Consider the following 24,175-nt stretch of genomic DNA (forward strand, 5'->3'; position numbering starts at 1 on the left):
GAAGTCAATGGGATTGTTTTAACTGAGTTCAATGGGTTTTGGATTGGACTCTAATTCCTTTTGTAGAAGCAGATGACTATTTCCCTTTTCAGAGAAAATAATTTGGTAAAGTTCAAAAGGGTACATTATATGTCGATTCATGTCTTGTAACATCCAGATGGTAACCTGATACAAATAGGTGCAAAATGTAAACAAATATTTTTTCATTAAATTGTAAAGTGTGATTATTATTCTTTTGTAAAGATTGAAATGAGGAAGATAGGGTAAATATCCACTCCACAAACATCTGCAAACCTATTCCCTCTTTGTTATCAATTTACAATTTATGAGTTGGCCCGGGTCTTTCATGTGGGTCATATAATTAAACTGGATTTGCACCATACCTCATTGTTTGCAAAATATAATAGGTGTCACTTGTTGCAATCACACAGCTATATTTTGGCACCACTCCATTTAATTTATTTATATATATTTATCCACAGATTTTAATATATTTTTATTAATGCAATATTGATATTTACATTCTTAATACTGTACAGTGTATATTCCCACCCCCCAATAGTATAGTCATCGGGAATGTTGACTGTGGCTGGAGTATCAGGATAAAATCTATAGACGATTTACTTTCAAAAGTCCATGACTGTCCGTGGCTTTAATCATCAAAGAGCTGAGAAAGTAAGAATGCAACTCAGAATCATAATCCCATTTGTTACCACATGGACTACCAACTGGAATGATTTTGTTCCTCTGGAGTTTAAACCTATAAAAATACAAAAATAAAACCACCTCAGGCAAGTAAATTCATATGCAAGAGTACTTTGTGTCAGATCTATTTTTCAAAGAATTCAGAATCATTAAAATTTTTCAGCAAAAATGCATATACACATGTTATGAATTACAATAATTCATATCAGCTCATGCAAGGTGCTAAGTGTCATCAGTGCCCAGAGACGCTAGCACTTCATAAGATAGGGACCATGATGCTTTGTTACTAGGGTGACCAAATGTCCTGATTTTATAGGGACAGTCCCGATTTTGGGGGCTTTTTCTTATATAGGCACCTATTACCCCCCACCCCCATCCCGATTTTTTACACTTGCTATCTGGTCACCCTATTTGTTATTGCTAATGGGCTCAAATAGTACTTTTTCCAGCAGCATTGCCCAGGAATTACAGAAGTAAAATGACATAACTTCATCTCAACAAGAGAAAAGGAGGAACCTTTTCATGATAGCTGGCACCTTCTTTGAAGGTATTTTAGGAGGAGATGCACCCCCAAGTCTATTACCAACAAATCAGTGCTACATAATGCCTATTAGGCACACCCTTGTGTTGAATAGAGTCACTTATTCCACATGGAGTTTTGGTCCCACTCTCCAGGCCACTGCAGAGGGAGAGATACCCTGAAAAGTTAGGCCACACACAGACTGTATAAATTGCTTTCCCCAATTTGCATTAAACATAAAACTATACCAGAGATTGCTCCAGGTTTACCTAGATTAAGCCATGCTATTGCTCATCGATGGTGGTGAAGGTCTAGTTAGCCTTCCCTTTAGAAGTGCACTGGCTTCATTTTAGACAATAATATTCAGAAAAAAACCCAACTTACTTGACATTTTTGGAATCCTAATTTCCTCACTACTGCTGCCATCCCCACCATCACTGACTGTTCTTATTTCTATGAGATAATCTTCTTCAAATGGTATCAGAAGCTCAGCTGAGGTGTTATTTGTCTCCAGTATATGAGTTTTGCTTTGTCTATTTTGCCTGTACGAAATCTAAATATAAAGGGATTAGAAAAAAACAGAAGTAATTGGATTTTTGTAGTTGCCTTTTTTAGGGTCTCTGAGAGCGCATTATTTCTCATATCTCACACACATGTAATTCTTCATGTTCAGAACCCTGCGGATTTATTGAGCAGAAACACAGACCAGTTCAGAAAGTTACTATCATTTTCTGTGTAGATTCAGCATATGCGGCCTAATGGGTGTAGTGCTTCAATTACAATGCCAGCCCTTGTCCTGTGTGCAACACAGTATTCATAAGAAATAGATCCAAATTTCAGTTACAGTGTAAGGCCATGAAAGATTATTCAAAATGTATTATTCATGTCTCTATCTCACCCAGTGTGGAAGTACGGAGGATGCACTTAAGGCCAGATTTTAGTGTTTCTCATCCACAATTGAGGCCTGATTTGAAAACAGCTCAGCTCATTGCCCATCATCTCCCCTTGTGGCCCCATTTTCAAAACAGCAAAGAACCCATCATGCTGAGCTCCTTTGAAAATCTGCCCATTTGTTTCTGATCCAAAGTCCATCAGAATCAATACAAATACTCCCATTGACTGCAATGTAATGCTTATCTGCAGATCTGAACAGGGGTGGCTCTAGCTTTTTTGCCGCCCCAAGCACGGCAGGCAGGCGGCTTTCGGCGGCATGCCTGCAGGAGGTCCGCCGGTCCCGCGGCTTCGGCGTACCCACCGCCGAATTGCCACCGAATCCACAGGACCGGCAGACCTCCCGCAGGCGCGCCGCTGAAGGCTGCCTGACTGCCGCCCTCGCAGGGACTGGCAGGGCACCCCCCGTGGCTTGCCCCGCAGGCACGCGCTTGGTGTGCTGGTGCCTGGAGCCGCCGCTGGATCTGAAAAAAGTGAAGCAACCTGTAGGTGTATGTACTAAAAAAGCTCAAGAGGAGACAGTAATTTGGATAGTGTCAACTAGAACTCCTTCTAGCTTTGCAGGCTGCCCAAAGGAAAAACTCCTTCTCTCCTAACACAGAACTCACTTCATTTAGTACTGTTCATGTGGTCTTTTTGTTATGATATCGTTGTGCCAGCTTACAGATAGGTTGGACTATTTCACTGGTGCACGAGGGCTAGCCAGAGATAAATTTAGATGCAAATCCTGCGTGCAAGAATAATCTCTTCTTCAGGAAGTCTTTCTTCTTTGCCAGCACTGCAATGACAGTATATAACTTCTTGCTCTTGGCAGCTTTTTGACACTTTTATGCTAAAAAAGATAAACTGAAGAGTGAAGTGGATGGAGAAATGGTGTTAATGGGCATTTTTAAAATAGGTTTATTGCAGTGAGTACTTAAAGAGCTCCTAGAATGTTGAAATATAATAGAAAAGTATTGCCTAGAAGCAAATGGTTAAAGCACAAAGGAGTGAACCTAACAGAACTCAACAGTCTAGTCTTTCCCCAAAAGTGTGCAGCTCGTCAAATAACATAACTCACTAGGGAGTATGGGCTCACCTCTCTTCCAGAAATGTTGCATGTTTTTGTTTTGTTTTTTTGGGGCAGGGTTGTTTTTTTTCATGGGAAATATCTGTGCATAACCTTGGGGTGAGTAGAACAACAATTCCACAAAGGTTTTGCATATCCTTACTCATGCAAGTCTTCACCCATGTGATGAAGAGTTTTTTCAGGACTGGGCCTAAAGGCCAGTGTCTAAATCAGGGGTCGGCAACGTTCGGCACGCGGCTCGCCAGGGTGCTTACCCTGGCGGGCCGGGCCAGTTTTATTTACCTGCTGACGCGGCAGGTTTGGCCGATCGCGGCCCCCACTGGCCGCGGTTCGCCGTCCCGGGCCAATGCGGGCGGCGAGAAGCCGCGGCCAGCACATCGCTCGCCCGCGCCGCTTCTCGCCGCCCCCATTGGCCCGGGACGGCGAACCGCGGCCAGTGGGGGCCGCGATCGGCCGAACCTGCCGCGTCAGCAGGTAAATAAAACTAGCCCGGCCCGCCAGGGTGCTTACCCTGGCGAGCCGCGTGCCGAACCTTGCCGACCCCTGGTCTAAATTCTTCATGATGGGAATGAAGAATCTTTCTTTTCTTGAACTGGATTGTGGCCACCTCCCTCCTTGATCAAAACCACTGCAAACAGGCTTCATACTAAATTTACCCTTTTAAAACAATAGATTTATTAAAATGATTTTCATGTAGAGCTCCTTGACACTTTTATTACCTAAAGGTCTATCCTCTGATCTGTGTGGAGATGCATTTATGCATTGACAAATTATAAGAGCTGATAGCAGATAGCCCAATTTTAATTTTTATATTTGACTGTCCATCATGCATCCCAAACACTGAAGAAGTCAATATTTTCCACTTAGTGATTAGTTTCAGGGAAAGTATGATTGTCATCCAGCATTTGCTCTACTTGTGGTGTCTCTATTATAACCAATATGTATGATTAATTAGACAAAGAAATTACTTACTTTGTAGCCTAACACCTCTGATTCATTTTCCATTGTTTTTACATGTTCCCAATTCAAGCATATTTTTGAATTTGTCAGTTTCCATGCAATGTTTGCTGGTGGTTGACTTGGTGCTTTAAAAAAGATAATCACAAGATACAATTGGATATTAATTTGCATAGTATAATCGAATGAGCTGCTGACATGAAAGTAACCAATGCACGGCTGATCCAAACCAAGAGGAGTAAAAATATTTTCAGGTCAGTCATCCCTATCATGTTAGTTAGAATTGTAAAGTTCTACTTATAACACAAATCACCTACTGAGAAAAGTGCAATTTAGGAATATAGGAAGAACCTGGTGCTTTCAGCCTATACTAAGTTACACTGAATAGATTTTGTTAAATTTTAAGTACTATTACGAATATTTAGATGTAATGTACTACAAAATGTTTTTCTATGTGGATATCAGAAAAAAAAAGAGGTTACAAAGCTTGAAACAAGCTCAATGTGCAAATCTTTGTTTTTGATAGATCAGACTGCCAGGGTTTTAGGAACCCTTGTGTCTAGTGGACAGAGTAGACTTTTGAAGGCACAAATAACACTCATTAGGTGCTAGATCCACAATGTTCCAGATCCTCAAAGGTATTTAGGTGACTAATTCCGGCTACAATCAATTGGAGTTAGGCACCTAAATGCCTTTAAAATTTTAGTGCCTAAATTGAACCTTTCGGCACTACTGAGATCCAATGTTGAATTTAGGCACCACTGAGATCCTCAAAACCCTGCTGATCTGCCACCTAACCCAGTAGGCACCTGGAGTCCCCATGGCACCTAAGCTTCCAGTTGTGGGCGTGTGCAAAAAATGCCTAAGTCCTGACTGCCACCAAGCTGCTTGGTGCACTAGCCATGCCAGCATTCCTAAATGAGGTGTTCCCCTGCCTGTCTTGCTTGTGGGGCCCAATCTGGTATATATGCTCACAATCCTCTGTCTCTTTTTTTCATGAGAAAGGACTGACTAGGTTTAGGAGACTAATTCCAGGAGAGTGTTCATGGCTGAGAATCCCAAACAGGGGGAGGTGCCTCCCTTTTGCCTGGAGTTGGGCACCTAAATATCTTGGAGTGGAGACTGGTGGGACTTAAGCCTGTCCCCACTCCTTGGCATTTCCTAGTGGCTAGTTTAGGGAGCTCCTCATTCAGCTTGCTGGGCTAAGTCTCCTTTATGGATCTAGACCAAGTGCCTAAGTGCTGTTTGTGCCATTGAAAATCTACCCCAAAATGACTGGGATTAAATCCTGCAAAATTCAGAGTTCTCCAAGGATGTGTGAAGTTGAAACGGCATCTCTGAAGTAAATTTGAGATTTAGAATGGTGGATTGTATCCTGCTGTATGGTGTATCCGTCTTGGTTAGGGAACACATCTGGGAGGAGAGCATTTAGAAATTAAGGGAATGAGATGAGATTGCCTACAATGGCATATGGCCCATCTGTGACTGCTAATAGAAAATATCTCCAACAGCCAGATATGGGACACTACATGGGGTGGGCTTTGAGTTACTACAGTGAATTCTTTCCTTGGTGTCTGTCTCACTGGTCTCACTGACATGCCCAGGATCTAACTGATTGTCATATCTGAGGTCGGGAAAGAATTTTCCCCCAGGTCAGATTGACAGAGATTCTGGGGATTTTTTGCCTTCCCCGATGCATGGGGCACAAGTCATTTGCTGGTTCGAACTGGAGTAAATGGTAGATTCTTTGTAACTTAAGTCTTCGGCTACATCTACACTACAGGGGGGGGGGTCGATTTAAGATACGCAAATTCAGCTACGCGAATAGCGTAGCTGAATTCGACGTATCAGATCCGACTTACCCTGTTGTGAGGACGGCGGCAAAATCGACTGCCGCGGCTCCCAGTCGACGGCGCTTACTCCCACCTCCGCTGGTGGAGTAAGCGCGTCGATTCGGGGATCGATTGTCGCGTCCTGACGAGACGCGATAAGTCGATCCCCAAGAGATCGATTTCTACCCGCCGATTCAGGCGGGTAGTGTAGACCAGGCCTTCAAATCATGATTTGAGTATTTCAGTAACTCAACCAGAGGTTATAAATCTATTACAGGTTCTATGGCCTGCAACGTGCAGGAGGTCAGATCAGATGACCACACTGGTCCCTTCTGGCCTTAAAGTCTATGAATATAGACTTGGATTGGAAGGAAGAAAATGGATTCATTAGGACCAGAAGGACTCCTATGGTTTTCATGACTCAGACCTAAAATGAACATAATTTTCTGGCATCCATTTTCTCCCCTTTTAAATCTATGCACTGCTGTTTCCACATCTGACCTTGACACTTAACATATGTAAATTATAAGGAACAGTTAATTTGATAACAGTCTGTAATCTCTTTTTGTTTCCTACAGAGATGGAACAAACTAATTGTTACATTATGCAAGAAAAGTAGTGTTGTTTGTTTCATAATTGTGGAGAGGTTTAATCCTTTTCATCATTAGGAAAGGAAGATATTGGTGAACAACCGAGGTGTAACCAAACAGATGTGTGCATATTTCAGCCGCTCCCTCACTGAGAAATAGTCTGAAAGCTGGGTGAATTCTGATTTCTTTCTTTAGAAAACGTCCATGAACTTGCATAAAAAGTGAACTCACTTAACTGATGTTCACAACCTCTTATTTGCTTTCCACAAACACTTTTTCAAGCAATTACTTGTTCACAAGGAGGTTCAGTGAAGGGAATGTGTCATGAATCCTCAACCAATTGTGTATGCTCACGGGTATTTTCATGGTAGCGTTGCAAGTACTTGTGAATGGATGATCTTCACCCCTCTCCAAAGAGCCACCACAAAGGTCTTTGTTGTGCCACTGAAGTCTAACTTAAACTCATAAGCCATTACCATTTGACTTTCACCCAAAATGTGTCTGTTTGTATCACAGGAGAGTTATCCAAACCCTCTTGCTGTTATGGTGTATATTTTGGCTGCCTTTGTGCAGCAAAACTGGGGTGGAGGGGAAGGAGATTGCAGAGGGAACTCCAGGCCCTACTACTATCTGTATGTAAAAGCCACCCAGAATCTAGAACTAGTGTTTGTTCCCTTCAGCACAAGGATGTAGGGTGGCCAGCCACCATGAATTTCCTAAACACCAAAGGGGTAACAGAGACCTCCAAAAGGTGTAGCCAAGAGCAAAAATTCATGGCAGTCACATTTGCCAACCTAATATACAAAAATACAGCTATATGTGTGATGGTGTCCTTGCTGTGATAAATGTACAGCACCCTGTGATCTTAGTTGTATTTAATAATTTTTGGCTTATATAGGAGAATAAAAAAATGCAGCGTGCATATTAATTTTCTTGCTGTATCAAACAGTCAATTAGCTCCAAAATGGAATCTCAACTGTGCTACCCATTCCCAGTCAGTAACTTCACAGCCTCCTTTCAGGCTGCTTTCTCAGTATCTGCCCAGGTCTTTTTTTCCACACTCACTGCTGGTACCATGTCCTGGTGGAAGCACCTAAAAGGCAGAAATTGAGGTGGGGCTATTTGCAGGACTGCCTTGAGACCACAAGAAGGCACTCAGCCACATGATGATGTATTCAAACTGATATATGTAGTGAGCAGCTCACAAAAAATCCATAGGCTAAAAGGTTTCACCCACAATAATCATTTTGAAGGGTAAGTTAATCTGTATAAAGCAGTCACTTCGGACAGGAAAAAGGACTAAATTCATTGGATAAACTGTTTGTTACAAATTTTGTGTTTAGCTCTAATTCTGGTGTACTCTTTTGAGGAATAGGCAAAATTCAGTTCTGCTGATAGTGAAGGTTACAAAAACCAGTACAAAACAAAACATATTTTTTCTCTCTTCTACAAGACAAACAAAATGCTACCTTTTCATTTTTCTAGCAGCAAAAGTTGTAGATCCGTTCCAGGAAGCAGTATGTAAGTTGTGGACTGAAGGTGGGGAGATGGGACCCAAGGTTATGATAACCACATTTATTGTGGGTAAAATAAACTATATGAACTGTAACTAGAAATTTAGAATGAGAAGGGTACATCTTGAATTATTTGGCCTTCCCCTATGCCCTAAGTATGATTCTGTCAATGGAGCTAAGTGTCCAATTCCCAATGGAGCTAAGTGTCCAATTTAGTCCTAACTCACTAAATCCCTTTTGAACATTGAAGTCTTTGCAATCTAAAAAGGAGATGCAGTTAAACAAAAATAAGGATGGCAATACTCAATACAATTGTCTCTTAAATTGACATTAATAGGGGACTCACTCTTTCTAAAGCCTAATATTCAGGAGGAAGAGCAAATCCAACAAGCAAATGCAAAAGATTTTGAGAACATTGAGGGCTTTTCACACAGGCCCTAATTCTGGACTGAGAACTCCACTCCAACTCTATTTTTTCTAATAATACTTGAAATATTAAGCTGTATGTACTGGGACACGTTTGAGCTTTCATAATGTATCATAACACTACATATTAAAAAGTCATTTGGTTGCTCTTAGTTGCCATTATGTTTTGCTTCCAGGATATGCCAAATTTCCAGGTTCTATGCCAGGTTTCTGCCTGAATTATTTTTCACTTCCAACTCAGAAACCACTGAAAACAGGAGTTTATTATGAAAATGATGACAAAAATGTATAGCAGAGTTTCCAGACAGCACTATAATAATAAATTTGGCTTTATAGAGCCCCTTATATGTGTATTTTTTCATCTCTAGAAATGATATGTAATAAAGGCAGAAAAAAAAGCAGAATTATGACTGGGGTTAAGATAATATGTGAGAGGCACTCAGAATGTATTTGATAGCAAGCAAAAAACTGTATACCACTTAGTAACTTACATGTCCAACATTCCCACCACTGTATCTAATTAAGGATCAGTACAATTTCTAGCTGTAAATGCTATCAATCTTCAAGGGGCAAAAGAAGTTTAAGTAGTTGATTTAAGCCTTTGACAACAATATGCTTATTTAGATATTATCTAGACATGATCTGTCCGGTTAATATTCAGATTTTGTTTTGAATCTGCCATGTGGTATGCACATGCATGCTCGCTATTGCACAAAATTGTTCTGCAAACTCTTGCTATTTTTATCCCTGTTTTATCCAGTGCCCACTGACGTTAATGACTTCCACTGGAATTGGATCAGTCTTAAATCTTATTCTTATCATGATTCCACAAATACATCCCTTCTGTGTAGATCTGTGGCATAATGCTTTTTCTAATGTGTGTTTACTGTTAACTAATAGGTCTCTCACACGTCTTTAAAGACTCTATCCTGCGAGATGCTTGGTAGCTCCTGGATTGCGCTTGATACTTCCAGGAGTTTCTCAGCACCTTGGAGAATCAAGCCTTAAAACACCATCAGTTATTAGCTTCATTGGACAGCGTTCTAAAAAGGGAGAGGCATGTTTTGTCATAATTCTGTTACCATGGGAAATTTAAATGACTGAATAATCTGCCTTTATATGAATCCATTACATATATTTCTCTCACTCTGCAGAACAGTGGAAGACAACAATGTAACCAGTAACATTTAACAACTGTATTACAAAAGAACCCACCCCAAACTCATATTCCTGGTTCCCAATATTGTTGTTTGCCATTTGGAACAGCTTTTCTTTATTGACGCGCCATCTCTTTTGAAATAGCATATGAAAACATGCAGCAATGCAGCACATCATGGCTATTCAAAAGTAAATGTTTATCAATGGTTGCCACATGGCAGCATAATAATATATGGAGATATATACCTATCGCATAGAACTGGAAGGTCATCAAGTCCAGCCCCCTGCCTTCACTAGTAGGACCAAGCACTGATTTTGCCCCAGATCCCTAAGTGGCCCCTCAAGGATTAAACTCACAACGCTGGGTTTAGCAGGCCAATGCTCAAACCACTGAGCTATCCTTCCCCCCAATGAATATAGTTACAAGTGCTTAATCTTTTTGCTGTCAGTCATAATAAATACTAAAGATAGACCTAAAACATACAGAACCAAATCCCCTTGAACTGTGGGGAATTTCAGTTCTGAAATGCCATAGATATTTTATGTTTTAAAAAATGGGGAATTACTGGGGGAATCACCTAAAGGTAGAATAGAACAGATAAAATAACCTGCAGGGGTGAAATCATGGTCCTATTGAAATCCATGGGAGTTTTGCCATTGACATAATTAGATGACTCTATACTGCTCGCGACTGGCCCTTTTCAGCTGACTTGGGCTTGATCTAAGGGTCTGTTTAATTCTGGTGTAGACATTCGGGCTCAGCCTGGCGCTGGGCTCTAGAACCATGAAAGGTGGGAGGGTCCCAGAGCTCAAGCTGCAGCCGGAGTCCAAATATCTACACCGCAATTAAACAGACCCTTAGCCCGAGCCCCTTACCCCGAGTCAGCTGGCACAGGCCAGCCACAGGTGTCTAGTTGTAGCGCAGACATATCTATTGTGGCCAGGATTTCACCCCAGGAGTTCCCTTTGCCTATTTCTGAATGGGCATCTCAGGGAGGAAACTGTTGGTAAATGTTGACTTTTTAATGTTGACTACTCTGCCTCTTAACAGCAGAAGGAGAGATAAATTAGTTTATTTTATTTTTAAATGCACTGTTTAATACTGTCAAGCTATTTGGGATCCATTTATTAACATCACCACATAAAACAAAGATGCACTGTGATACATTGATATAAGGTTAGGCATTTGTTCTGCTTTTGTATAACTTATTGCATATGAAATTAAATACTTACGTGACTTCTTAGTAGTGATGTTGACTGGAGTGCTGGATGGGCCTGTCCCAGCTGTATTGTAAGCTCTTATTGTTGCAAAATATATTGTGTTGGCCTTTAGTCCTGTGATGTTTTTTGCTGTTACATTTCCACTGACTCTAACTTTACCAGCTGCAGTTTCCTTGGAATCATCTGTCCAGTATAAAACCTGAATATTAAGAGCAAAGAACAGGCAGTTCATTGTTTTCCCACCAATTACAGTCTTGATTGGAAACGAGACAAGCCAACAACTAAGGTTTCAAGAAAGACAGCATGTTTTGTAATTGAAACTGTCAGGAAATAAAATTAACCATGAATATTTATAGTGAAGAAATAAAATTTCAGACTCTGAATACAAATTAGAAAAGCAAATGAGAAATCCCTAGCTTTATAGATGTCCAAAAGGGAAACCTTGATAAGGTAAGAAATTTTAAAGGCTTGTCTGATTTTATAATTTGAGCATATTTGAAAAAGACTTAAAAAGACACAATGAGACACTTATATCAGCCATCAAGGAGAGTTTTAATTATGAGTTTTGATACAATAGCAACTATTTACTTAGACCTTTCTCTTGCTCTAATGGATGTTTAATTTAGTAGGGCTTGCATACTCTACACCCCTGCCCCTTTGTTTGATATGTATGTTCATAATGATAGGACAATAGAATTTTAAATATTTCTGTTGTCTGCATTTGATTTATTCTAGGCTTATTTTATCTAGAGAAGTGGGGTTTTTTTTCATAGTGCATGTGAAATGGGTTGGATTTATAGCATTGGAACCTCAAATAATATTTCAGTGTTAGTATATTCATAGAACATATAGAGCACAAATAATGGTAATGTAAAAAACTTTCCCCCACCCTTCACCAGTGTGCCGTCACTCTATCCTGAAGGCACCACCTCTTGGGATCAATTCTTGGGCTCAATCCCAATTTACATCCCATGAAAACCCATTGATATCAATGGGGTTGCATGTGGTGTACATCAAGGTGGCGTTTGGATGAAGTCTTCACGACCATTTCAGTGCTAGAGACTTCCAATCAGTGTGTAAAATAGGGAGAAATGTGCTGTTATTGTAAGCGGTTATTTTTTATGACATGGACAGTTATTCACTAGAAGCTGGACTGAGAATACCAATGTATTTCATATAAGCTACAGAACAGTCTTTTGATGGTAACAACTTTCAGTTACTCCCAATTTCAAATGGATTTGTACTGGTGACCCAATGTTAAAATACTTGCTCTAGCTCATCTATATGTCTCAGTGCCATCAAGTGCCTGATGTTGCTCAGATACTATAGTGATGGTTATGCTATAAGAACATGAATAGATGGATAGATAGTTATGGTTTTTAGAATACAATGCAAGTCCTCTTATAGTACTCAATGCAAAAGAGTAGACCTAAGTGCTGTTAGTGAAGGTTTAATTTACTTTAGTACATTATAGGAAGGCATAGAGAGAACTGCAGTACTGCACTGTAAATACTTGTGATTATTTCGGGTGAAATGTTGCTAATGAGAGTTGGGTGAAGGTCTCTTATCCATTAACTCACTGTAATGGAAGGCAAGCTAGAATATGCATGGCTTTCGGAAGAGATATGATTGCAGTGAAGTCTGAAATTAACATCTTTCAACAAAATATGTAATTAATTTTTTGTGCATCACCTCATAGCCCAGTACCCTTCCTGTATGCCTGTTCCATGCAATAGCATTCCAAGATACTTCAACTTCGGAAGCTGAAAAGCTCTGCACAGAAACCCCCATTGGTGCAATCTGTGGCTCTAGGATCATAAGAAAGAAAATGCATGTCTGTAATAAATTCAATTTACAGAACATATCATTTGATTAAAAGTTAAACATCAAAAGTGCAAGAACTACAAGGAGTAAAAGGTATTATGGTTAAGGCACTAGTCTGTGACTCAGGAAATTTGGTTTCAGTTCCTGGTTTTGCACAGACAGCATATGTGATCTTGGCTAAGTCAGGGCATGATTTTCAAAAATGCTCAGCACCTATAGCTTGAGTCAGATTTTCAGAAAAGCTCAGCTCCAATTTAAGCACCAAAAATAAGTGGCCACATTTACAAAAGAGCTTGACATTTTGGATGCCAAACTCTTTAGATAAATCTGGCAATAAGTAGTCTCTTCTAGCCTTCTCCTGAATCCACTCAATGGGGGCTGCTAGATGCGGAGTGGTTTTGAAAATCTGGCCCTGAGCTCTCTTCACCTCCATCCCCTACCTATACAATGCAGGTAATATTTTTTCCTCTTCTACCACATTTTGCCTGTCTTGTGCATTTAGATTGTAATCTCTTTGGGGCATGGAGTGTTTCTTAGAATATCTGAACAGTGCCTAGCACGATGTAGCCCTGATCATGGCCGGGGGTCTACAAATGCTAATAGAACACAAATAAATAATAAATAAAATAATAAATAATAATAATAAATACTGCTTACCATCTTCTCCCGAGTAGACAATAGATATGGAGCTCAGAGTCCCTTCTCCTTCATTATTGTAGACACCCACTTTAACTTCAAAAGGGGAGAGAGGTGTAATACTTTCATTTCTGTAGACATACTTCGATGCTTCTACTGAAGCCACTACTGCCTTCGTCCAGCTTGTTGAACCAAGAGGCCGAAACATAATGATGTAGCCAAAACCTTTCCCATTTTGTAATTCTTCAGGAACTGACTGTAGATGTAGAGGAAATCAATCAATAAGAATTTGAAAGTATATATGGTTTTAATTGAATCTTCATTCTATCAGTATATTTCAGTTGTATTGATTTGGTTGACTGTGCCTCAGAGAAGATAATAATGTTTGCTCCATCAGTCAATTTAATATTGAAATAAAAATCAAAACAATATATCTACTGAGGCAATCCATTTAGAAACAAAAGATTTGATCAGTCCCATTAAAGGCATGCTCTTGCAAGTGTGAAGTTTTTTAAAATTAAAAGCATTTCACTCAACTCGGGATGTATCTGAATCTTTTCCCCCCACAGGGACTGAAATGCTAATTTTGGATGATTTATAAGGAAAAAAGAATTTGGAAAAGAGCAAATGTATATACTTAAGTGTACGTTAATTGCATACTTATAAGCACACCACTTTTATTTCAATTTTTAGATGAGTGCAATCCCAAGTGCATAAAAAATGTCCTTATTTAAGTTTGTCTTGCATAGAAATGTTATTGAAAGTCAACATGGCAAAATTAATGTTTCTATTAATGAAATCTTCTCTCAAGGTATCTATCAATGACTCATACCAAGCGGGCACTTTCATCAGCGCTGTATCCAGTTTGCCCTTTTTTTCTGAGAAAAAAAAATACTGCCATATTGGCATCTCAAGGAGAGAGAACATCTGTGTAATATTTTGAACAAGAAAGTGAAAGGATCAGTGCTGCATGATACAAGATATACAGGATGTATTCCTTAGCAATATAGCACGCCTGCAAATATTCACATCAAACAAAGATGCACTGAAAAGCAACCATGCAAAAGTGGTAGAAAATCTGGAGGTATAGACAAGGGCAGGAAGAACAGCAGAACCTTCAGTGAGCCTTAGCTTACAGTTCAAAGATCTACTGTGTGTTGGAATCACCATGACCATCATCAATATTGTAAAAAGGAGAAAAAAAAGCTAGAAGAGCATAACAAGTTTCCTAAGAATCATATTTTAGCCTATTCTCCTTAATCCTCCTGAGCCCAATGGCAAGGAAGACATGAAATAGAAAAGATTAGCATCTATATTGAGCTTACCATCTTTGAAGTGCTTTACAAACATTAATCCTCAAAACCCTCCACAGTATAGCTTCCCCTTCTATGTTGTACTCAGGATTGCAAGAGTTAACTGTGATAGATTATGGTGTGTGTGGGGGGGAGGAGGATATGTCAGAGTTTAAGCTATTTGCTAGAGCATTTAATTTGTTTTGAGGCTTTTGTGACCTCAGCTTTAATCAGGGTGGTTAGTCAGTTCATCACGGTAAGCAGAAGAGTTGTGTTCTGTTTTGTTAGCCTGGTATAATAAGTGTCTCCCATGGCTGCTCCTCAGGACAGATTGTAGAGTCCAATATGTTAGATTTCAAAACAGGGATAATTTGATGTGGGTGTTTTGGGGTTGTTGCTGTTTTCTTTTTTCATGATGGATGAACAGAGGAGAGGAAACTAAAAAGTGGAGAAAATAGTATATTGAAAAATAAGAAAATCATCATTGAAGTGACATGGGTACACAGGGTGCCTGATATACAAGAAGAGAAACACCTTTGTAGCACTATAAGAAACAAAAAGCCCATTGTGCAATTTAAACTCTGACTCCAAGATTCCTATTTTCTCAGTAAGAAACTGTAAAATATTTTACTGAAATCACCATTTGCTCTTAGATTCTTTCCATGGAGGGAAGAAAATAACGGCAGTGTCATCTCTCAAGGCCATGGAAATCAAGAGCTGCCACTTATTTCTTGACACTGTGTAACAGAAGAAGAGTTTATCTAAGGAGGCTGAGTGAAATGTCAGTTTAACATATGATCAAACACAGGTGAATTTAGATTAGTTGTGGCCACTAATTATGGAAATTGCACCATTTAATTGTCCTTAATCTTCTCTAGAATTACACCCTATCTATGAGTTCAGGACTCTCCACTCTTTACAAAGGGAAGCAAACTCAAGGGGCAAACAGAGGGGCGGAATCAGATCATGCTCCCTCATCATCCTGAACCATGGAGGAAGTTTGACCACTTAGAGAGGGAGCACTGTGAATTGAGGAGCCTGACCCAAAGTCCATTAAAATAAATGGGAGTCTTTCCCCTTAAAACATGTTTCATCTTGTAGAATGTCATATATACTCACTCTCCCCAGCTCTATCCTACACAGGAAAGGGTGTGGCCTACTTGCCTGGTCTCCACCCTCCAATCTGGGTTGAATCCTCCTTTTCATATATCTAGATACAGATTGACATTTTCTAAGACAACTAAAATATTTAACAGTTTAACTCCCATTAATTTCAGTGTGAGTTGTGTGTCTAAATCCCCTAATTGGCTCAGAAAATCCAAGCCACATTTCTGATCAGTAACAAAAAAACTGAAGGGAAGGAAGTGCTTTAGGTGTCTATCACTGATTCTAGGAGTGGTGATTGGAGTTTTAATCCAGACTGTATCTTGTGGCTTGTATATTTTAAGCAAGAGATTTCCTTTGGATGTGTGATTGGTTTTTAATTCTCTAATACTAAGTGTATGCATTGAAAACCTCATCTCTTTTAATACATGATAGGATATGCCTTGTCAGCATAGTATTCAAGAATAAACAACATGCAAACAAAAATGTTAAAAATGTTTAATGCAGAAAATGGCCAAGCAGATTAGCGTGTTAAGCAATTTTCTGTATAATAGAGATAACAGGGTTATAGACGTGTTCTAAATATATTTAGAGTATGCCTCTCAAACTGTTCAGTTCTATAAATTATTTATGACAAAGAAAACCTGATCTGTATCTTCCGAGTATTTCTTTGCCAGGCAGAGGGTGAAGTCCTGGCTCAATTTAAATCAATGACAAAACTCCCATTGTCTTCAAGGGACCTAGGATTTCATCCATATTCTTTTAGAAAACTATTTAGATCAATCGATTTAAAAGTTACCTCCCATGTGATGACAAGCTCAGAGCGACTCCCTCCACCTCCGCTCACATTTGTTGGTGCCACTAGAGGAACTAAAGAACAAAGGGCATTTGTGACTTGCGATTCACAGCAGCTGTTGTCAAATGCATGATTGCAGGCTCACATTTTAGCTGTTTTTATATACAGCAATTCCGCTTTTCAAAATGTAATACATGGACTCTGTGGTACAACAGTATACTTTAAATGAGTTTTAAATTATATTTATACATTTTCAGTTTTCTAAGACTGAGGGCACAGATGGGCATCCTGGTTCAAAAAATTAAAGAACCTAGTAACATCAAGTATCTGACACTAATATGGATCAACTAATTGCAAATGTTCCATTCAGGCTGTAGCTGCTATACTATTGATTTTCTGGCTAATTATACATTTGTGCGGTAAACATGTTGCTGGAGAAATACATATTTTTAATTAAATATAGGTTTTCGTTTTTCTTAAGAAACTCAACACTCAAAAAAAAATCCCACCACGTTTGTGCTTGTTTTTTAACAAGCAATCAGAAGAGGCCAATGGTGCATAAATATGGGGGCCTGATTCACCATGACACTATACTTCCGGTGTCCAACTAATGTAATGCAATGGTGATTCAAGTTGAGGAGCATACTTCATATCACTCCCAAGTGAGGGTTGGGGAAGGGAGGCAAGAAAGCCAAGGAAATTCCCTGCCTCTTGCAATAAGTTCCCAGCAAATGTTTAATGCAGGATTTAAGGATTTAAAATGTTTTTAATCCTTTCTGTGAACCTCACAATGTGCCAGATTCTGACAGCATTACTCAGATTGAATAGCACCCCACAAGTAGCACCACTGAGAAGGATTCTCACCTCCACTATGGCCCTAAGTTGGAATGCTGGAGCTAACCAAAAGAGCATTCCCTTCATTAGTAGCATTGCTCAAGGCAGTTTATGCTGCCCTACAAGGCCTCCACTGCAAGGCGTGATGTAGAGCAGAGTCTGTGTCAGATGTGTGATGTGGGCCAGAAGGATATGTCAGAGATGGAAAGGGTAAGGTTACAAATTATTGGGCCCTCCATGCACCTCGAGCAGGCCAGGTCTGAGAGTGAACAAAGGTGGCTTAAAACCTTCTGAGCTGCAAGTTTTGTGCTCTCAGAGGCACACCATAAAATAACACCCATTGACTTCAGTGGAACAATTTCTGGACTAAGTTGATATTAAGCCAGAGTAGAGATAGAGGAATCTGACCTTATGGACCAAATTCTGTCACCTCTACCTTGAGAAGTCCCTATTTTTTCTTATCAATATTCTATGGGACTAATGACATAAATAAGCTACTACTCAATATCAGGAAGATAGCAGCCATATATGTTGATGCGCTTTGTGTTGTCATTAACCAGATACATGACCACACACTAATTACAGGACTCCAGTACAGTTCTAAACCTTTGTGAGGCTTCATCCTCTCTAGAAATATTGTATATAAATCATAGTCTCTCTCCAAGGGAACATATTCTATAACCCAAGTTTAGCCTCAAGCTCATGTCTTCTGAACAACATTTCAGAGGACTGGGTGCAGACCATTTGTTTTGCTTTGTTTTTCCATTTTTAGAAATTTGATGACAGTAAAGTATGATCTTTTGGTGGGTAAATTTTATCACTCATATCCAACGTCACTGTGTGCTTCATAGTTAAGGAGTTTAAGATGGGAAGGAGGGGGATTAATCTAAAGAAGTAAATGAAGAAAAAGACTTTCAAGCCAGACTCAACTAGCACTCCACTGTTCCATGAACCAGTTGATGCTCAATTAGCACATGTGTTAAATGAGTTCAGTCTTTACTACATTTGCATGGGGAAAAATTTATACTACTGCTCAACAGAGCCTCAACTGGGTCATAGTTGAGAAACAGATGAAAATTTACGGTTGAGTGCACCAACGGCGGCTCAATTAATTCTCAGCTGCATTTTAATGAAATGAGCAGTGGCTCATTTGCATCCACAAATCTACTAATGCTCAATCAGGTTTTAGCTGGCAAAATAGCTGTTACAACAGGGCATTTCCAATTTACCCTTTCACTGCTAGTCTTCTGCTGCCACTGCTGTGTTCTCGCTGTGAATTCATATTCTGTTAAGAAAAGAATGCTAGGCTGTGTCTAGTATATCTCGCTACACAGCAGTTGTATTCAGGCTGCATATACAGCAGCCAGAATGTTTTACAGCAATAAAGTGTTTAAGGCAGTAGGACCTGACCCAAAGTCCAATAGAATTGAGGGGAGTCTTTGCACTGACTTCCATGGGCATTGGGTCAGGCCCTAGTGAATGCATTTTGAGAAAGTTGTTTTCTCTTATTTCGATTCCTCCCCAGCTCCCTATTTTAAACTGTCTTCTTGTTGCTGGGTGTTTGTTTGTTTGTTTTTGCTGTGCAAGTGCCATCTCTTCACATCTAGTCTTGTGCAGCCCCCTAGCAGAGCTACTGAAAGCTTTTCCTGATGGAAGGAATCTTGAATTCCAACATACTAGTTCTCACTGAAGCATCATGTAAACCGCAGCATTGCTAATTAAGGGAGGGAATCAAAAGTCCCTGACTCCAATAGGTGCTTCTGAAACCTCATCCTGAGAAGATATTTTGGCATTTGTATCACTCTAGGTTGGTGGGGAATTAGAACTCCCCCTGGGCTATACTGAACTTTCATGCTCAGTCCTATGTGAAGGATGACACATAGCTGTACTGTCCCAGCAGTAGTTTTAGTAAGTCACAATTCCTCTCATACTCCCCACTTGCTCCAGGGGGAGAAGGTAGCAATTTACTATACCCCTTCTGGGGCTGTAGCATACTCCCCTTGCTCTTAAGAAAAGCTGGCCTGTATCTTCACTCTATTCATCACCACCACCTGAATGAGAAGGGGTGAGTCACCCATTCCAGCTGTGTTGGGTCCCAGTCTTTAAAAAGCACATAGTCTCCCAGTGGGTGGTAAAATGAAGGCAGCTGGGAGACTAAGGGAGTTAGGCAGTGGGTGACTTTCTCTGGAGCACTTCTGACTTATTATTATTGATTAACGGGGGGGGGGGGGGGGAGAGGAGCTCTTTTTGTACTGGGAACTTGCCATTGAGTTTGGTGGGATTCTGGACTGGTTTCTGTGTTTTGAAATCTAGATGTGGTTGAGGACTGTCTCGGCTAGATTGCCTTGAAGTTAGATGAGTTAGCACCAGCTTTCTGGCAGGGCTTTTAGAAGTCAGAGCAGTGCAGTTTTTATTTGAATAGACCAGTAATTAGAGGCAGCTGAGTGAGACAGGTTGAGTCACTCATTCCTGCTGTGTATGGGGCCCACACTTTCAGAACTATGTACCAGGGTATGTCTACACTACAATTAGACACCTGAGACTGGTCTGTATCAGCTGACTCAGGCTTGTGGGGCTTGAGCTAAGGGGCTATTTCACTGCAGTGTAGACATTTGGTTTGGGGCTGGAGCCTGAGCTCTGGGACCCTGAAAGGGGGTAGGGTCCCAGAGCTTGGGCTCCAGCCCAAGACCAAATGTCTACACCACATTTAAACAGTCCCTTCACCCAAGCTCCACATCAGCTGGCCATAGGCCTTTAGTTGCAGTGTAGACATTCTTCAAGTAGTTGGTAAGATGAAGGAAGATGGGAGCCTAAGGGAGTTTGTCGGTTGAGGAAGGTAGGTTTTAAAAAATAATCCTTTCCCTAACTTGTAGGTACTCTACAAGGAAGACCCCACAATGGGGGGGAAATGGCATATCACCAACACTACTGCTAGCTTTTCCTCTGTGTGCACCTATGGGGGCACCCACCAGATAGGCGTCCTGACCCTGGAGGCTTCTGCTCAGGCTCTAGTCTTGACTTGCAGGGAATGCGGCCTGCATGTTCCCACAGACAAAAGCCAGGCAGGGAGGAACCAACCAATATAAGAGGTGTTTGTTGGTAAAGTCCCTCACGAAGTAGGTAAAAGAGCTGAAGGAGGAGGTGGTTAGAGAAATGTGTATGGGCTAGGCTGACTTTGTAGCAAAGGACCTGATCTTTTGGCCACTGAAATCATTGGATACAATCCTATTGGCTTCAGTGGTCTTTGGATGAAGTTCTAAGTTACTTCCTTCAGCTACGCCCAGATACTGGTGGCTGAGGTCTCAGACAAATTTTGAATGGAGATGTAAAATGTTGTTAGGGACTCTACTCAGGAAGATGACATTAACCATTCCATGCTGATACTTTGCTCTGTGGCTGGCATGTGCACACCATTATAACAGGCAGAAAACAAGATCTGTGATTAGTGTTTAAACAATAGAATTCATATTTTGTTATAACAGTATGGCCAAACTCAGACCTGGTGTAAGAAAAACCATCTCCATTGAGATCACTGGAGTGTCATTAAGACTGAATTAGCGTATTATGAACTGAAAGATGCTTCCACAAATCGAATGTACACAGGGCATGGACTGTGGCTCATTGATGTCAATGCAAAATCCTCATTGATTTCTGTGGGCTTTGGAGCAGTCCCATAGCCTGATGTAATTTCATTTTTAAATAGAACAGAGTAGTGACTAGGAGGTTTCTAAAATCATTGGAATAAATCAGGAAGACTTACTTGATGCTTTCGTTCTTAGCAGCTCTGATGGTCTGCTTGGCTCCCCAATCCCGATGTTATTGCCAGCAACCACACGGAATTCATATTCAACCCAAGGGTTTAAACCAGTCACTGTTGCTGAATAGGTTCTGCCATTGAGAACTTCAGGAACTAAATACAAAAGACATGTGAGTGAAAATGCACCTTTGGAGTAAGTCTTGTGACATGCATGAAAGTGAACCAGAAATTTCAAATTGCTTACCAGTTGAAACTGCCTGCCATCCAACTGAAAAAGGAGTCCTTGTCTGAACACCGTAGATCTGGACTGGACTATTATTATCTGTTCCTGGTCTCCAGCATAGCAGGGCAGTAGTGCTAGAAATGTGTTCGACTCTAACATCTTGTGGGGGACCTGGAGGGCCTTATGGAAACATATATTTTAGGGTAACCGATGCCTAGGATAGTGAATTCATTGTTGGATGGGATTGTGCAATCCATATTCACTCACTGAAGTCAGTGGGCCTGTCTCATGGAAATAAGGGCTCACCTACATGAGTAAGAGTTACATAATCTAGCTCTTAAGATTTCAGGTCTTCATTAAATGCTTAAAAAAATGACATTCCTGGGGTATTGAAAACAAGATATTGAACATATCTCTATTGTTAGCATGAAGGAAACAGAACTCAGTTGAAAGAGCTTTATTATATGACTATGTAAAATAACATTTTGGACCTCACATTCTCTGAATATCCAAAATTCCCACTGAAGTTAATGGGAGATTAGGGTCTGGATGGAGCCTTATAGCTAGTAGAATTTGACTTTTCCTAAAGTTTGAAATGGATGCATAATTGAGCTTCAACATCTATTGTAGAGCATCTTCTTAGATTCTTAATTGTATCCCTGTATTCGGCGTCTCGGCAGCCAGTAGAATGCACAGAATGTTCCATCCTAAGAACTCTAAAGGGGGGAGGAGGGAAGGCAGGATCATGACATTGCCTCTTTGCACCAACGTGAAGAATAACCTGGGTACACCTGGGTGGGGGGTGCAGGGGGGGGGGGGGTGCAGGGGAGAGCAGACTGTGCCATTCTGAAGGCTGGTGCAAACTGTGGAGACAACCTCCCCATTTACTGGAATGCTTGGGGAGGATGTTTGCCACCTTATCTTAAATGGGGCTTGCTCCCATTGGAATGGGCAGTTACTCACCACCCTTACTTTAGCCAGTACCTACCAAGTATAGTTTGGTTCAAAGAGAGCAATGAGTGTAGGAAATGCCATCACATAACTGCATTGTTATACCAGAGACCCACAAACTTTTTAAATTTCACCAACCTAGTTGCTGATGTTAACTTAGGTAAGAATGTGAAATGCTTATGTTAGAATTCTACACTTAATAGACTTACCTCTTACAATTACATCTGCTGTTGCAGATAGACTGTCTATGGTTGTTTGTACCGTGCAAACATATTTCCCGGAATGATTTAGCTGAATATTTCTTATCATCAAATCCCCAACAGATTCCTAGAGATAAAAGGAAGAAAAAGATAAAACTAATCACTCACAACATGTTTTCCAACTGGACATTTTTATAACTTGCTAAATATTAATAAAAATGCAGTTTTTAAATTAAAGCATTCATTGCTGTCATCAGTTTATTTCAGTTTGACACTTTTATTATGGCTTCACAAATAACTTGAGCATGTTTATGAAATATAAGAAAGCAAACTAAATGGATGTAACTTTTATAAAGGAGCAGTGATTTGACATACATATCGAAAATGGGAATTATGAAAGATGTTTATGTGGTTTAAGGACTGTTAAGAACAGTTTGATGAAGCACTAAAGAGTTTGAAGAACTTACTCCTCCAATTCTTTCAAAATGATTCACTCCTCTTTTAAAATCTATCACATCTCCATTGAATGACCATGTGAACACAACCTCAGCGGAGGGGTCATGAGACACCTGACATGGTAGGACTATACTCTCTCCAACTGTAACATCCATTTTAGAAGGTGGAACAGTAATTACAGTCCTCTCTGTTGAGAAAAATCATTCTTTATTATAAACAAGTGTATAAAAATACCAGTATATGTTTGTAATAAAAAAAATTGCATGATTTTTGCAACATTTCTGAAATGATTTAAAATTGATCTAATGTTCTGCTACTGTCCCTATTAAAGAAACTGAGCGTTAACATTTTGATGATTCCAGTGCATTATTCATCATTTACAACCTATTGCCAAGAGCACTGTGAATACAATGGGTGCTATGTATATCTTAGAGAAGACTAGAAAATGTGCAACATACCAAATTATTCATCTCCTATAGTATGCTGATTCATAAATGCCATACTCACTAGATCTGACTTAAATTCAAACAAAACAGCATACATTGTTGAGGATGCTAAGACTACATGGAGAAGGGGAAGAGACATGATAATGCAGACTTTGAAAAACTGTCCTTGCAGAATACTGCAACCAAACAAAATGTGGTCACTGTTTTCTTACTTCTTAAAGAGAAATGTCTTGCCCTTTTAATTTATTATTTTAATAAATTTAATTTTCATTGGCAGTTTCCCACAGTGTCACGTGCATTGCAGTATTTAGGCTCCAAAGGAGACAACTCGAAAGACTGAAAAAGCATTTAATCTTTTTTTATCCCCATACACTGATAACGAGAGAAGCAGCTCTCACTAAAGGAAAAAGTAGCTTGCTGAAGGGGAAAGACAGTGGTTTATATGGTTTTACTACTGTTGGCATGATTGGCACATAACCTTTCTGTGAGCAATTCTCTTGAATAAAGTCTCTGTGCAGGAACATTTATAAAATCATGAGAATTCAGATACATGTGAATAAAATGTGCACAGAATCCATTCAATGATAATAATATGTTCTGAAAAAAAATGTCTGTGGGGTGGGGGGGAAGATGAGGGTTTCAGGGACTGCATTAGTTCAGCAGGTCTATCTCATGCCAGGATTAACCCCGTGTATTGACAAAGTATTTGAGAA

At 40.0% G+C, this 24,175-nt stretch overlaps 1 protein-coding gene across 1 annotated transcript in view; it reads right to left on the reverse strand.

Annotated features, from left to right (window-relative positions):
• Window positions 1-659: 659 nt before the first annotated feature.
• LOC135881945 (contactin-6-like) overlaps window positions 660-24,175 on the reverse strand; it is a 142,343-nt gene continuing 118,827 nt past the window's right edge. The window contains exons 11-21 of the mRNA XM_065408715.1: window positions 23,028-23,203; window positions 22,570-22,687; window positions 21,431-21,589; window positions 21,190-21,339; window positions 16,599-16,669; window positions 13,425-13,659; window positions 12,636-12,751; window positions 10,956-11,142; window positions 4,218-4,330; window positions 1,610-1,778; window positions 660-760 (exon numbers count right to left, since the gene is read on the reverse strand). Coding sequence (XP_065264787.1) covers window positions 660-760; window positions 1,610-1,778; window positions 4,218-4,330; window positions 10,956-11,142; window positions 12,636-12,751; window positions 13,425-13,659; window positions 16,599-16,669; window positions 21,190-21,339; window positions 21,431-21,589; window positions 22,570-22,687; window positions 23,028-23,203 — 1,595 coding nt within the window. The remainder of the gene's footprint in view (window positions 761-1,609; window positions 1,779-4,217; window positions 4,331-10,955; window positions 11,143-12,635; window positions 12,752-13,424; window positions 13,660-16,598; window positions 16,670-21,189; window positions 21,340-21,430; window positions 21,590-22,569; window positions 22,688-23,027; window positions 23,204-24,175) is intronic.

Source organism: Emys orbicularis, chromosome 7 (assembly GCF_028017835.1).
Source record: "Emys orbicularis isolate rEmyOrb1 chromosome 7, rEmyOrb1.hap1, whole genome shotgun sequence".
NCBI classification, from domain to species: Eukaryota; Metazoa; Chordata; order Testudines; family Emydidae; genus Emys; species Emys orbicularis.